The sequence below is a fragment of the Balearica regulorum genome, chromosome 1 (assembly GCF_011004875.1).
Source record: "Balearica regulorum gibbericeps isolate bBalReg1 chromosome 1, bBalReg1.pri, whole genome shotgun sequence".
NCBI lineage: Eukaryota > Metazoa > Chordata > Aves > Gruiformes > Gruidae > Balearica > Balearica regulorum.
In genome coordinates this window covers 117662364-117676367 of record NC_046184.1, presented here as the reverse complement: position 1 = coordinate 117676367, position 14004 = coordinate 117662364, and the positions used below count along the sequence as shown (strand labels likewise).

The 14004-nt window shown below is 40.5% G+C and overlaps 1 protein-coding gene across 6 annotated transcripts in view; it reads right to left on the bottom strand.

Moving 5' to 3' along the window:
- DOP1B (DOP1 leucine zipper like protein B) overlaps positions 1-14004 on the bottom strand; it is a 48613-nt gene that overhangs the window by 5412 nt on the left and 29197 nt on the right. For 4 of the 6 annotated variants that reach the window (XM_075771617.1, XM_075771625.1, XM_075771657.1 and 1 more), the window contains 14 exons: positions 13558-13658; positions 12684-12874; positions 9315-10929; positions 8629-8740; positions 7823-8011; positions 7034-7159; positions 6284-6418; positions 5560-5615; positions 4613-4717; positions 4460-4526; positions 2957-3098; positions 2474-2556; positions 2134-2243; positions 71-217 (listed from right to left, as the gene is read on the bottom strand). In XM_075771617.1, the coding sequence (XP_075627732.1) occupies positions 71-217; positions 2134-2243; positions 2474-2556; positions 2957-3098; positions 4460-4526; positions 4613-4717; positions 5560-5615; positions 6284-6418; positions 7034-7159; positions 7823-8011; positions 8629-8740; positions 9315-10929; positions 12684-12874; positions 13558-13658 (3179 nt within the window). The remainder of the gene's footprint in view (positions 1-70; positions 218-2133; positions 2244-2473; positions 2557-2956; positions 3099-4459; positions 4527-4612; positions 4718-5559; positions 5616-6283; positions 6419-7033; positions 7160-7822; positions 8012-8628; positions 8741-9314; positions 10930-12683; positions 12875-13557; positions 13659-14004) is intronic. The other 2 variants (XM_075771635.1, XM_075771640.1) reach the window with 1 other exon arrangement.

The window sequence follows — 14004 nt, the reverse complement described above, 5'->3', positions numbered from 1 at the left end:
CATTCTCCTTTAAAACCTCTCTTTGCAAATTCAGAATAGAATCTTGGACTGCTACGATCTCATGTCTTACTGAGTGCATGAAGTGTCCATCTGGAAAAAAGCTGGATCCATATACAACTCAAGAACTTCTTTTTTCCAGGCTCGCTTGGTATAGGCGTATCCACTCAATGAGCTGAGCAACTGAGCACCAGCACGAAAACTAGGAATGTTGTAGGCACTGGGGGAAGAGAACAAAAACGATAAATATATATAAAAAAGTTAAGTTTATGTAACCAGAAAATAAACTCTGGAGTTCCCCAGAACTTCTAACCAAATTCTCTCAGTAATAGGCTATGTCTACATTAGCTCATAACTCAGAGCAGCAGATCAAAATAGTTTGTGCTGAAGGTCTTCGCATTTCCGGTGTACCTGGTTTAGGGAGGTATTTTCAGATTAGACATATCACAGCGCAGTACTGCCTGTCTCCACTACAGGTGTGGTTCCACTTGGGACTCTGATACTCATGTCTTTTGAACAAGTCTCAGATCAAAGGGCATGGTAGTATCTTCCTTACAAGAAAAAAAAGCTGGCTGACTGCTGGTGTTCAGACCTTCATTTACATTGAGAAGATCTATTCCCTGTGCCAGTTCACAAGGACATCCTGGCAGCAGTGGTGTCCAAGTCAATTTTAACTGTGCTGTTTCCACACATGGGGCAGAGATGGAACGAGTGTTTCATCGTGCAGCTGCTGGCTCGCAGCAGGTGAAGCACAGCAGCATGATGCTAGCATTCCCAGGAACAGTTTCAGTGGTGGCTGTATGCAGGGTTTTCCATCTCTGCTGCACATGGTGAGGGCACCGGATGCATGTGCATGATGGTATATGCCCCGGTCAACAAGAGTAACACACACTCCATACATCAAGAATCTGACTGACTTGGTTAGGGGTGAAGTAGGCAGAAAACACTGTAATAGATACAATGGGAAATGCACTAACATAATGAATAGAAAAGAATAGCTTCCCAAAATTTCTCTGCATCATTTTTAATCCACTCCCCTTGAGAGGGAGCATGGAAATGTCTTCAAACCCTGCTGCACCCTGGGGCTTGCTGGCTATAATGCTTGCTTCCCAGTGACACTCAACCCATCATCCCTTTTAGGCATGCCTGGTTATATCTTCCCTGACCCTCTATACCCTTTTTTGCTCTTGGCTGGTGGTTTTGACTGTCATCTAATTAACACTTGAGACAATCCCCACTCCCCCCAAAAAGCCATGAGCTGTGGTCGATGCTCTCCCACACCTCAGTATAGATTGTTCCGCTCAGAAAAACGTAGTAGCCAAAAGGTAGTAGTCAGGAGGAGGGGAAGCTTGATGACAGCTACAGCAGGAGCAGCTGCAACTCAGAAAAATGGAACTGGGGTGAGCAGAGAAGGGGAGGGTTGCTTCCTGCCACTTGGCAGAGCACTGCTAAAAAAAAATGGAGGATTTGCTTTCTAAGAGATCTGTGAATAGCACTGGGAGAAAGGTGGGGAGAGAGGCGTGAGGAAGGCTGAGGACCCAGGACCAACTGATAAGGCTCTGGAAGATGGAAAGGAAATTCCCTCAGCAAGGAAATGTTCTCCTCTCCCTCCTCCCATCCCTGTTCAGCTGACAGAGCGTATTATCCATCTCTCCTACACCTATGCTTTTTTGCTGAAAAACTAGGCGGAGTATAGGGAGATACTGCACTCTTCCTGCTCCACGATGGGTCCTGTGATCTGCCCAGTGCTCTGCTGCCCCATCCCACAGCCTCTCTCCATTCCCTGCCATACACAGTAAGGGAAGCTTTAAGTAAAGGCCAAAAACTGACATGGGAGGAACACCTACAGCCAAACAGAAACAGCTGTCACAAAGCTCAAACAATAAAAGGTTTCAGTTCCTGGGGGAAATACAGCTTCTACCTTGCTCAAACAATAAAAGGTTTCCGTTTCTGGGGGAAATACAGCTCCTACCTTGCTCAAATAATAAAAGGTTTCAGTTCCTGGGAGAAATACAGCTCCTACCTTATTAGAATGGAAACAGGGGAGAGGACAAACAGAAGAAAAAGCAAAAGCCTTACAGTGTGGTCAAAAAAATAAGACTTCAGAAAAATCACACGTGCAGAAAGAGAAGTCACCTGTGGTTGCGTAGATAAGGAAATACATAATAAAGCAAACGTGAAATCAATGGCACAGCTTTCTCCTTCTCGTCGCTGCGGTAAACCATGTCCAAAAGAGAAGCGAGAACCTTAAAAATGAAAAGAACGTCTCTTTAAACTTCTCGTTAGTATTCCTGACAAAAGGGGAAAGCATGCCATATTTCAGGCTGGAATGTGTGTGCACATGGGATGCCTCAATAAAGATTTAAGTTCCCATTTAATCTAGCAGAAAAACCTAATGTATTCCTCTGCTCAATAATATCAATAAACAACCACCCCACAGATAAGAGCAGCAACTACAAAACTGGTTCCTACTTACTTCTGCAAGGAGAGAAAGAGCTTGGACGCTGTATATTGAAGGAGCAGAGGCAGAAACCATTGATGATGGTACCACTGATGTATCTAAAAGAGGCAACATAATTTAGTTTTCCCTTCAGACATGTTTAAATTTTGCTGTTTCCTAATTTTCTTCCCAAACAGAACTGTTATTTACATGTTGGTATTACAGTGAAATGCTTCTGGGCATATTGCCACAACGCCATACCTCATGCCCCATGCTGTTCTGTCCCATGTATTGCATGCACCTGCAGTGAGTTTTCCTCTGTATTACACACAATCTGCAGGTATTTACTAAACCCTCTTAGGCTGACATTGTTATTAGAGAAGAATGCATTTTTGGGGGGTTATTTTTGTCTGTATTACTCCTATCTCATGCAAACTACACACTATTGAACACCTTGTACTCTTCACTAACTTAAGCAGAAGAGAGAAAGCAGCAGAAAGTCAGACAAAACCACATTACCATTCACGTCTTCAATGTTGAAGTCATCTGGTAAAATCTGAGGCTGAGCTTTCACTTCTAAGTTACGGCTCAGCCAGCTAGTCTGTTCCAGAGAAGAACCAGCAACAGTCCCTACAGCCTCCAAGATTTTTTGGGTCACTTCCTATAACATAACCAGATAATGTGGCATCAGATGAAAGCTATCGTCACTTGGCCAATCCAGCAAAGTCCTTTTTATATGGAACGTGTCAGGAGGATCAGAAGTAAATACTTTTATCTTAAAAACATAAATACTTCTCTGATTTAACTATCTGTGCTCTCAAGAGAACTAACTACTGCTCACTTCAAATAAGAACAGGCAAGAAAATGAGAAGGAGGAAAAAATTTAAGTCAGCTTAGGAGGTTTTAGTCATGATTTTCCACGCAACCATTACTATTAACATAGTATCAGTGTGGCATCAGTCCTGCCACACTTTACACATTATCTATCATCTGTCAAAGACATGATCTGAATTGTTCAGCCCCTCAGAAATGGTATACCAATGCCTTTCTTGTTTTGAACAATGTTCCTTTTTATTCCTTTTACATTTGGAGAACATTAAGTGAGGCAGAGCATTAAATGAGACAGGGTGTTTTTTTCATGGCAATCCATCTGTTCATATTTAGGTCTTTCTATTAGGGTTAACAAGACGTAGCAAGAAACTATGTGCATAGTCACACTTCAGCATATTTAATTCCCAGTGAACTGAAAAGCTGGTCACTCTAATGAAACCAAATCCCAAGTATCCAAAGCAAAGCAGAGGTCACTTGTGAAGAGGCTATAAGATAGTAAGGTGGCAAAACCGTCTTTTTATCATCATTGTCATTTTGCTGGCAAGTCTCTGAAGCAGAAGTGGAGACTCACTTTCTCTGTTGGTACACAAAAGTACTATAACTATAACACTGTCTCACCTCAAATGTGGCAGTATGTTGGCTCAGAGCCAAAACTGCACTCACATAGGTAGTGCTTAAACTGTTCTGCTGAAATCACAACCAGGATAGGAAGAGAATCCTGCTCTACTCAACCCCTTCTTTACAAAAAAGGCGAGCTGATGGTCATTTACATTGCCAAACATAGCTATGAGCTTCAAGGATAATTACGCTACTAATTTTCCTAGAGAGTTTTGAGATTTCAATACTTACATATATGACATGAACTCATGATATCACACTTATGTTATGATTTAAATTCTGAGAAAAATCATAAAATTACTCAAGAAAAACAGCTTTGAAAAGTCTATAGTTACCACTGCAATTTCACGCATTTTTGACAAAATTTTGTTAGCAACTTTCTGTGCATCATGTCTCTCATATTTGAGTCTTCCATATTTACCAAGCCTAAGCCAAATTGTGTGGATGCACATTCACACATTCTAAAAGCACAGGTGAATTCAGATGCAAAGTACAGATCAGGCCATCTCCACTTTTACTTAGATGTACAGTGCCAGATTTATGAACTAAAAGGTATACATGCATACGCGGTACCTGCAAGTCTTTTTGGTCTTTTTTGTTTTCTAGAGTAGGTGTCCTAGTCACAAAGTCATTCAGAGTACTGTGGGAAAATCAATTCACTCTGAGTTAGTAACTGGACAGGTCTACTCAATGCATCTATAAACCTTCTTCTCTCTTACGCAGTACCTGAGAAGAAGAAAGTGTCCAGGAGGAGCCAAGTTCAACTGCACAGACTCTTTGAGAAGTCCTAATAAGGACTGGAAGTTCTCCTGCAAGGCTGAGACAGGCAGTCTGCCAAAAAAAAAAACCAACCAACAATACTAAAACACACCCAAGTCTGAAGTTAGAGTTAAGGAAAAAAAAGAACAACATACATGGTCTACCTTGATGGCCTAAAAGCTTTCATCAAGATCAGTCCCTTAGATCCTGCCCCTTCCCAACTGATCCAATAACATGGTATAAATACCCAGCAACACAGGCAATATGCAGACATCAGTAAATGCTAGCAGCACATGCAGTATGCCAGCCAGCACTGCAAGAGGGCTGGGTCTTCAGGGGGAAGAAAAGGAATAAAGTTTAGCTAACCGCTCCATTGCATGCCAGCTTACTTTATCTCCATAGCTTATTGCATACAGCATATTGTACAGTCTGATATATCCCAAGGCTTCCATATAAGAAAAGCCAAGTATGTGAAGAACAGTTTTGATTAAAAGGAGGACTTCCAATCAACTGCCTGATCCACTACATGTCCAGCCCAGACTGCAGCCATAGCAGTTTTGTTGAATTTAGAAGCTCCCTATCCACTCATCTGGCAACATAGAAGAGATAAAGAGAAAGATCATAAGAAATTACACAAGTATCTTGCTAATGAGATGCCTGAAGTATGTTGCTCTATTAGTACGAAGTGAGGCTTTCAGACTGGTGTTATCAACAGATCAATGGAACATAATGTCATGGCCCAGTTATTTTGTTTCTACCTGTTACTTAACAATGAAGCGGCAATAACCATTTCCTACATAAAGGTGTTCTGTGACATTGTGACATGAAGATCAAAGTAAAGCAGAAATAATGATGCTGGCTGTTATCCTAACTGGAGTCAAACTGAAAATTCTCTTTTATAATGACTGGATTACCTTTGAATGAAAGCATAACTGAACTGCAGCACTGGAATATCTACAAGAGAAGATTTCTGAAAAATAAAAGCAAACCCGCAATTATTTGCCATCAGAAAAAAAAAGAAGGTCCAAGCTCTTAAATACTTCTGTGCAATGATTAATACACCCTTCTTAAAAGCCATTGGTACTCCAACAGGTGACCAACTATGATAAAACTATCTACACAGCAGTATGTGGGAATTCAGAGCTTAATAGAGGATCCTAGCTCAGAAGCAGTCACATTACTTTGGAATATCTGCTACAGTTTATTCAGACCCGTAGGAGCTCCTACAGTAGTGTGCATACTGGCAAAACTCTTTTCCTCAAAAGCCAATTGGAAGATAGCAGACTCAATGGGAAGTATTTCTAACTTTTCAGATAAGGGTAGAAAAAAACCCACGTCACTGAGTTGAATATCTGCAGCAGCTTTATGAATATTGTCAGCACCTTTGGTACTGGAGGACCCCACACCTTTTCATTATCAGCAACTTCTCTAGCAAAATATTCTGAAGAATCTCTTACATTGACAGATCAAGACACAGAAACCTACATTCTGGAAAACATAACTTATTCAGGAGCAAAAGGGAACCATACATTTAAAAAAAAACAACCCTAAACTTCCCTTCTAACAATATTTAGAAGACACATTGGAATAGATCCAGAGGAGAATATATTAAGAAAATGGAATTATCTTCATGATTACCTCTTCACCCTTGATTTGTGATGGTTTCTTGACTACCTCTTTCACTAGATGTAATATAGTGTCGATTTTCAATGTGTTAAGTGCACATATTAAGTCCACAAGAATAAGCTGAGATGCAGTAGCCACTGGAAGAATCTGACAAAACGAAAACCACAACCCTCAGATCACTGTACCATGCAAAACATGAAGTTGAAAAAACAGCTTTTTGTGTGACTACTCAAACATCAATATTTATACAAAACTTAAATTAGACAAGTTAGATCAAGCATGCAACAATTTGCTACATACAGATCTTCTCCCAATGCCTTCATGGAAACAACTTCATTATGTTCAAATGAAAGCAGAAAAGAAAGAGGTGTTCTACTCCAAATAAATGTTTTGTTCCAGAGAATACTACAACTCTAACCTTTTTCTGGAAATGGAACTGATTCAAGGTCTTTAAAATATAATTGGCAAGTTGCAACCCTAAGATTACAATCCAGTATTGAACAAAAAAAATGGCTACTACTATCAGACTTAAACTGCCACATTGTCCTTTTTATTTGACTGCTTATTTATGTTTAATCGTAGTCCTGATGCTTTGTGGAATTATGTATAAATAAGAGCGTTTCAGATTTTTCAGTGGCTTGCGTTGTCACATGTAAAAAACTCCAAAGAATCTATAGACAAGCCCATAGTTTCAAACCAATCATATAAATGTAACATTTGCCTTTACACTGGAAAACTAAGGGTGCCTTTCTTTAGTTTCACCTTGATTTTACTTTGATTCCTATGAGGTTTCTTGCTATTCCACACTGCTGCAATTGCTGCCATCAGCTGGATTCCAAGTTGTGCTGTCAATGGATTCATGAAGTCCAGTATTTTAGTTCTTAATGTCTATAGAAGGGAAAAAAATAACAGTGCTAAACTTTGTAAGACAAAGGCTATCTCATAGTCTGTAAAACATTCTTCCTTTTCCCAAGACTATCAGAAAATACACAACAACAAAAGAATCTCTTTATGTACTTGGCAGTCAGGCTAGTTTTGACTATTTATGAGTTAGTGTATCCTTCTTACAGATGGAAGGCACATTTGTTGGAAAACAGATTGCAAAATAGAAAAAATAACTTTTTACGTTATATTCTCTCTTCTCCTACAGATATTTTCACTACTATGATTTACCAATATCCACAGAAGAAGGGAAAAGCCTAGTATTTTTATTCCTTCAGGTGTATGTTCCACGGCCTGCGGAAGGTGCAGACAATTCAGAGGTGGTTGGCTCTACAGCAGCTATTAATAGAAGCTCACAGAAAAAGCAAAACATTAAACAGATCAGGTAAAGGTGCAGATGGGCAAAAAGAACAGGGAAAAATCTAATTCTGTAGGTCGGTACTGTGCAAATCTGTAGCTCATGAGAGTTCTTAAAAAATTCTTCGTGGCCCAATATCATTCATGTGGCCCAATGGCAAAATTATTCCTATGAACTCTACGTAAAATGCACTGGTGAGGGAGGGGATGATAGGGATGATGAGATACACAGCAGTTTAAATGAACTCCTACTTTGGTTGCTTTAAAGTAGACCGAAGAGGAGCCTTTGGTTGTTCCAAAGAAGTCAGGTGGTCTTTTCTGAGAGTCTTCCCTTTTTATAACACTCCAAAGAAGAGACATGGTATTAATAATGCGAGGCAATTCTTCCAAAATGGCATTCCTAGCGTTTCTCAGGTTTGTAGGTTCAGCTAAACATGATGACTAAAAAAACCCCAAAATATTGATATTAAAATATATTATATTATGCACCACAGAATGACTGTTCTTATTCTATAATTAGGAGAATTATAGTCAACTTTTGTAATAACTACTTTAAAAATAATTCCACCATTCTATTTCTGAAATATACTGCTGCTATTAGAGTCTACTCAATTTGCTGTTCACTATTTTGGCACAGCGAGAATTGATTTATCTAGGAAATTACTAGGATAACATCTTCTTCTGACAAACGTTACAGGAATAAAAATTGTAGAGAACACATGAGCATGTTATCAACTCAAGAGAAATAGAAGACCTCGTTAACGACAGAGCAACTGTAGACAAGCTACACAGGACTAATATTTGTTTGACTAAGATCACCATGAACATCTGCTTAATATTAACTTTCCTGTCTTCAAATAAAAAAATCAAGTTCACTCCCCCTCCCTCACACTTTTACTTAATTCACTGCTTTTGGTGTGCTATGAGGCTTCTTTAAAGTTATCTTCTCATACAAGCACTGCTTTACTACTTATATTCACCTCGGAATGAAAAAAGGATGCATACTTTGATGAACTGATGCTGAGACATTGAGTGAGTGGTAGGCATTAAACATTTACCTTTTTAGTCTGATTAGGGTGATCCAGAAGGCAGAAGTGACCAATCGTTGTCAGACCTTCCAAAAGGGTTAGTGGGTAATCAGGCGTAACATTTTCTCTTTTAGAAGTAAAGCTTTGGGGGTGGGAATAAAAAAAAAAACCAAAAAAAAAGCTTAACAGGCCATGTAGTTTATCCTTGACTAAAAGTTCCAGCAGAAATTATGCTTGGACAACCCCGTTTCCTTGTCTAGATCTTTTAGAATATTATTCCCCACCTGACCATAAATTTCTAGTGTTCAGTTATTTTTCCCCTACTCCTTTCACTTACTGCCTGCTCTGAACAAGCTCACTGCATTTTTCTTCTCCAGGGTGTCTCTCTTCAATTAGTTCTCCAAAATCCTCAGTCACGTCAAAACTGGGAACTGCTTTTTTACTTGGATGGCAGGCAGAGGGGGACATGGAGTATCCCAGCTGCTGGTCATTCATGCTGCTGGTCCCTTTTCCTCTCTTCCTCCAACCTCACGGAGCCCTGCTGCAATGATACTGCCTCCACCTCACCTGGGCTCAGGGGACACATGGCTGCATGTGCAGCAGGGTTTGAGGATCAAACTCTGGGAGCTACAACACTAAACCAGTAAGTTACTATGCACTACTCTGTAGTAAGGGGAACTTTTCAGCATAACAAATCCCACACTGCAGACTCTTACCTTGCAGATGTTTTTGCAGATGTCTTCACAGCTTCATTTTCATACTGTTTGACAAGCTCATCCAGGTTTTTACATATCTGTACAACAAACGGTGCCACAGTCCAGCCTAAAGACTTCCCAAAATAGGGCAGGGAACATGTGACTAAGCCTACCCAAGTGGGATGCATCCCATAGCCATACTCTGGTTGCAAACCTCTAACCACGGCAGAGACGAATAATCCCTGTGAAGTTATTGGGTGTGGATAGACATATTGCATTGCACCAATAGCCTGCTGGAAATTAAGAGCCTGCTGCCATTCCTTAGAGAGGTCTGGCTGATTCTCCTGCTCCTCATGAGTCTGTCCAAGATGGTGCTCCAAGACAATCAATACCTGCAAGAGCTTCAGCAACTCAATCTGGAGTGGGTGTTCGCTCCATATCTGATCATGCCCAAAATTGATTAGGCTCTCTTCAAAGAGTTCTTCTTCAGGAACATTATTAACCCCACCTGCCATAAGCAGTTCATACCGTTTCTGACTTGTATACATAGACGCAGACAAAGAAAGAAGAACAAACTCCTGAATTTTGCATCTTCCTAGCAAACTGCGTATGAACTCCACGTTCTTATTCTCTGCTGCCTTAGCCATGGTAGCTAGCTGGGTCATCATTCTAATCAGGACTTCCACGCTTTTTACCTGAACATCTCTGTTGCCAAGCACATCTCTGTGTGTGACCTTCAAGTAGCATGGATAATATGAGCGCAGAAAACTGAGACAGAGGTAAGTGAGCAATTCTATTAGAAGAGAATGGGGACACATGGTTGGGGACTGAGTCTGAAGCTTGCCATAAAAACTCTGCCCTACAAGAGCCTCCTGATGGCGAGCTAAGAGATTGTAAATAAGATTTAAATGTGCTGTGGAGCTGGTATCCATACTTGTACTAGCTACAGCTTCAATAAATTCTTTAGGGTTTGTTTTAAGCACTGCCTCCAGAACAGAAAAAGCATACAATACCCTCTTAGAATCATAAGGCTGCAAATATAACAGCATGTGTTTGAACAGAGCCTCAATCATCTCCTGTTTTTCCTTCTGCTGCTTGAGCAACCTAGAATGGGTAATTTCCTGGAGCTCCAAGTCCACCTCTTCATCGCTTGACAGAGACTCTGATGCTTGAGTCCTCTCAGAGTCAGCACGCACAAGGTTTAGCGCTACATTGGATTTGGAGCTTTCAGGAAGGAATGCATTGAGAGAAGTCACATGGTTTGTGGTCTCTTTGCCATCAGTTGCACCACTGTCATTGTCCTCATTGCTTATTTCTTGCAGGTCCAGAGAAGGAGAAAAAGAGGACGTATTTTCACTGTCATGGCCTGTGCTGGTGTCTGCTGATTCTGTGTGCTCACTGTTGTCTTGGTCACCATCTGCTTCACGTGAAGTTACTGGATTACAAAAGCCATCGTTTTCAGACTGTTCAGTTTTTAACTCTGCCTTCTCTGGATCTTTTTCCACTTCTGCCCAAATTGCTTCTCTGTCCACGGTAGTAAACTGGCTGAACGGGAGGTTTTCCTCAAAATTGCTCTCAGAGATGCCAGACTCTTTCAAAGAGGCCTTTTTCTTGCAAAGCCAATCGCGTATATCTTCTGAAAAAAAAATTATTTTTTTTTCTTTTCAAAAAGAGCATATAATTGTGTATTTCACACAATATGCTTTATATTGAATAAATCATTATAAGAGGAAAAAAGGTTAAAAAGCTACTCTGCTCTAGTCTATTATTAATTGTAACAAGTGGAGCTAAACAAAAAACTGGGTTAAGGCAAGAATTATCTTTTTTTTTTTGAAGTGGTAGAGCAGTCCTAACCTACTGTAAGCTCAAGAGAATAGGGTCAAAACATAACGCACATGCTGTTTCTCTTATGCTATGACTCCCTAGATGTGACAACTTTTATTTATGCTTCCTGAGCATAAAACGTTTGCTGAGATCAGGAGGAAAATGGGAAGGATTGCAACAGAGGAATTCTGTGGTGGTTGGTTTTGGTTTTTTTTTTCAGTTTATGAGCTAATGATGTTTTCCTTGATTACATGTTGTGGAACAAAGAAGCAATATATTAGCTCTGTGTCTGTATAGCATCTAATTAACATGTCTCTTTGGATGCTACCTAACTATGTGCCAATCAAGACAGAAAAACAATTAGGCAAGCCAACAGCTAGGTTAACAGTAATGAGACAGACGGGTGACACGGAAGTTTCTTTACACAAAACTACTCGACACTTCTCCAGTGTTTTCCTGCTCTGCTCCAGGAAACCACCTTGGCTACTTGGGCCAAATAGTGCAGAGTGTCTCATATCCATACCACTCCCAGCAATCCCAAACCTGAACAGACTTCCCAGCCTTCACAGGACTCTGCACTTGGAGCGAACCCTGGCTCCATACCTGTTTCAGTCTTCCTCAGCTGCTCCCCACAGGTCTTTGTCACACTTGTCTGTTCTACATTTGACATACAGATTGTACATGGTTCACAGTGGTTCTCATTACAGGTCTTAAAAGGGACATCTTCCAGCTGTCAAATTTAGCCTGTCAAGGTAAAGACACCCTGCCACATTCCTAAATGTGGGTGGCTAGGGGTCATCTTCAATTCCAAACATCTCTCTTTGCTTCTATGTCCTAGCTCTGGGATACCTCAAGACATATGCCTCAAGGGCTCAGCTGTCCTCTTGAATCAAGATGGATCTTTGGACAAAGACATTTTAATTTTTAGAAGTTAGTAGAATTAGGGTGGGGATTTTTTTTGTGTGTGGTGTGCCCTAAACACTAAGATGTTCCTCACAACCTGCTTCATTATTTTAACATGATGCTGAGGGAATCATTAACAAAAAGTATTCTGAATAAAGAAACGTGGTATGAGGGTGCATGGTGTGCTGGGGCAAGACTGGGTGGAGAGAGTGAGATTTGCCTGTCCATCCTGCCTGCTGGAACAGTTCCTGGACTGACATAGTCACCAAACTGCTCCTGGATTTCATTTGGTTGCAGACCTAGTTTTGCTCGAGAAGGGATCCTGTGAACAGTGCACACACATGCAGTGTAGATCGTCTGGGAATGGCAATGAGAAGTGTGGGACAAGATCCCAGAGCAAAGCAGGGAGCAATCCAAACCAACAGTGTAGGTGCAGCCACCGTAATAGAAATGATCATTAGGCCTTCAACTAGCATGACTTACTCCTGAACTCTGTTTTAGGCATCACTCGAGGTACTTGGATGAAGAGGAATCTATGGAACTCATAAAAGACAACTCAGGGTACTATGATGCCGTGGCACTTCAAAGACTACCTTCAGTAGGTGTTCAGGAGTATGCAATGCTATGTTAGCACTTACAGTTTCAGTCCAAGCACAGTTTTACCTGCTGAATTTTTCTGTTTGATGTAGTGGATGGACGTGCGCTGTGTCTTTGGATGAAGCAGCAGCAGCAGGACTGGTTCAAGAATCCGTGCAACATCATTAAGTGAAAGAGCACGGATCAGCCAGCCCTGTGCTGCAGCACCAATTGCGCCATCTGAACAATTGAGACTGTCCAGTACCACAAACAGAGACCTGAGTGGAGAAATCAGAACGAAGAAGTACAATTGAAATGCCTAAAAAAGTTAATGCAAACAACAAAATAGTGGCAGGGAACAGACACAGTGCATGTTCAAGTAAGCACCCCAGTGGCTCATGTCTGCTAACAATAGCTTGATCATGCACATTTTCCTGAGTTGAGGTCAAGTACACATGCATTTGTAGAAGCAAGGCCATACAGATACTCACACTCTAGAAGAGCAGTGTACTTTAAAGTTATTTCACATATTTATTTAGAAAGACTTAATGGTTTTATCTCATTTTATACAAAGGTTACGATCTCATAAATAGGAAGTAAACCTAAATTTTTTAATTTTTTTTCACAAGTAGCTGGTTCTATTTTCTTTCGGAAAAAAAAAATCTAACCCACTCCAAGATTAAAAAAAAAGTCTGCTATGCAGAAACTTGTCTGCAAGCTACTCTTCATATATGAAGCTCTTTCTATTTTTACAGAAACTTCCTTCACACCAGAAAGCACGCCATGCACACAGAGTGCTTTGCAAAGGTAATCGTGCAAGAAAGTTGTAGATCTTCCTTTTGCTCATTTTTTGTTCTCACTACAGAGAACTTTTTCCCACCTCAGAAAAAAAAGAACAGAACAAAGCACAATATAGTTAAATATATAAATGTAACTCTAAACCAGTGGAAGTGGAAAATACCTATCAAAGGACCGATTGTGAGAAGTCACTCTGCTGCCTTGGATCTCTCTGGTCAGATGCCACATCACAGAGAATCTGAAGAGTGCTTCCAGCCTTGTCCCCTTTGCAAGGAAACAAGACAGATACATATATTTTGCAGCATTTATTGCCCAGTAAAGTTTTAGTGATTTTTAAACCTCCAGCAGAACAACAGTCATTGTTTAGATGACTGCTAGCCTCCTCAGGTAGTCTTAGAGCATTTTTCTGTTTTGCAGTAGACCAAACCAAAATGCCACGTATCCATGAATGCACAAACAAAACTTAACAGCCACAGTGTTGTAGGAGCAAAAAAAAGTCATGCCAATATACCAAAAATGTATTTCAGGACTCTCGTGTACAAACATCTTAGTCTTGCCTTGGCTTTAGGGAGTTTAAAAGTTGGATGACAAATGGGAAGACATTGGTATA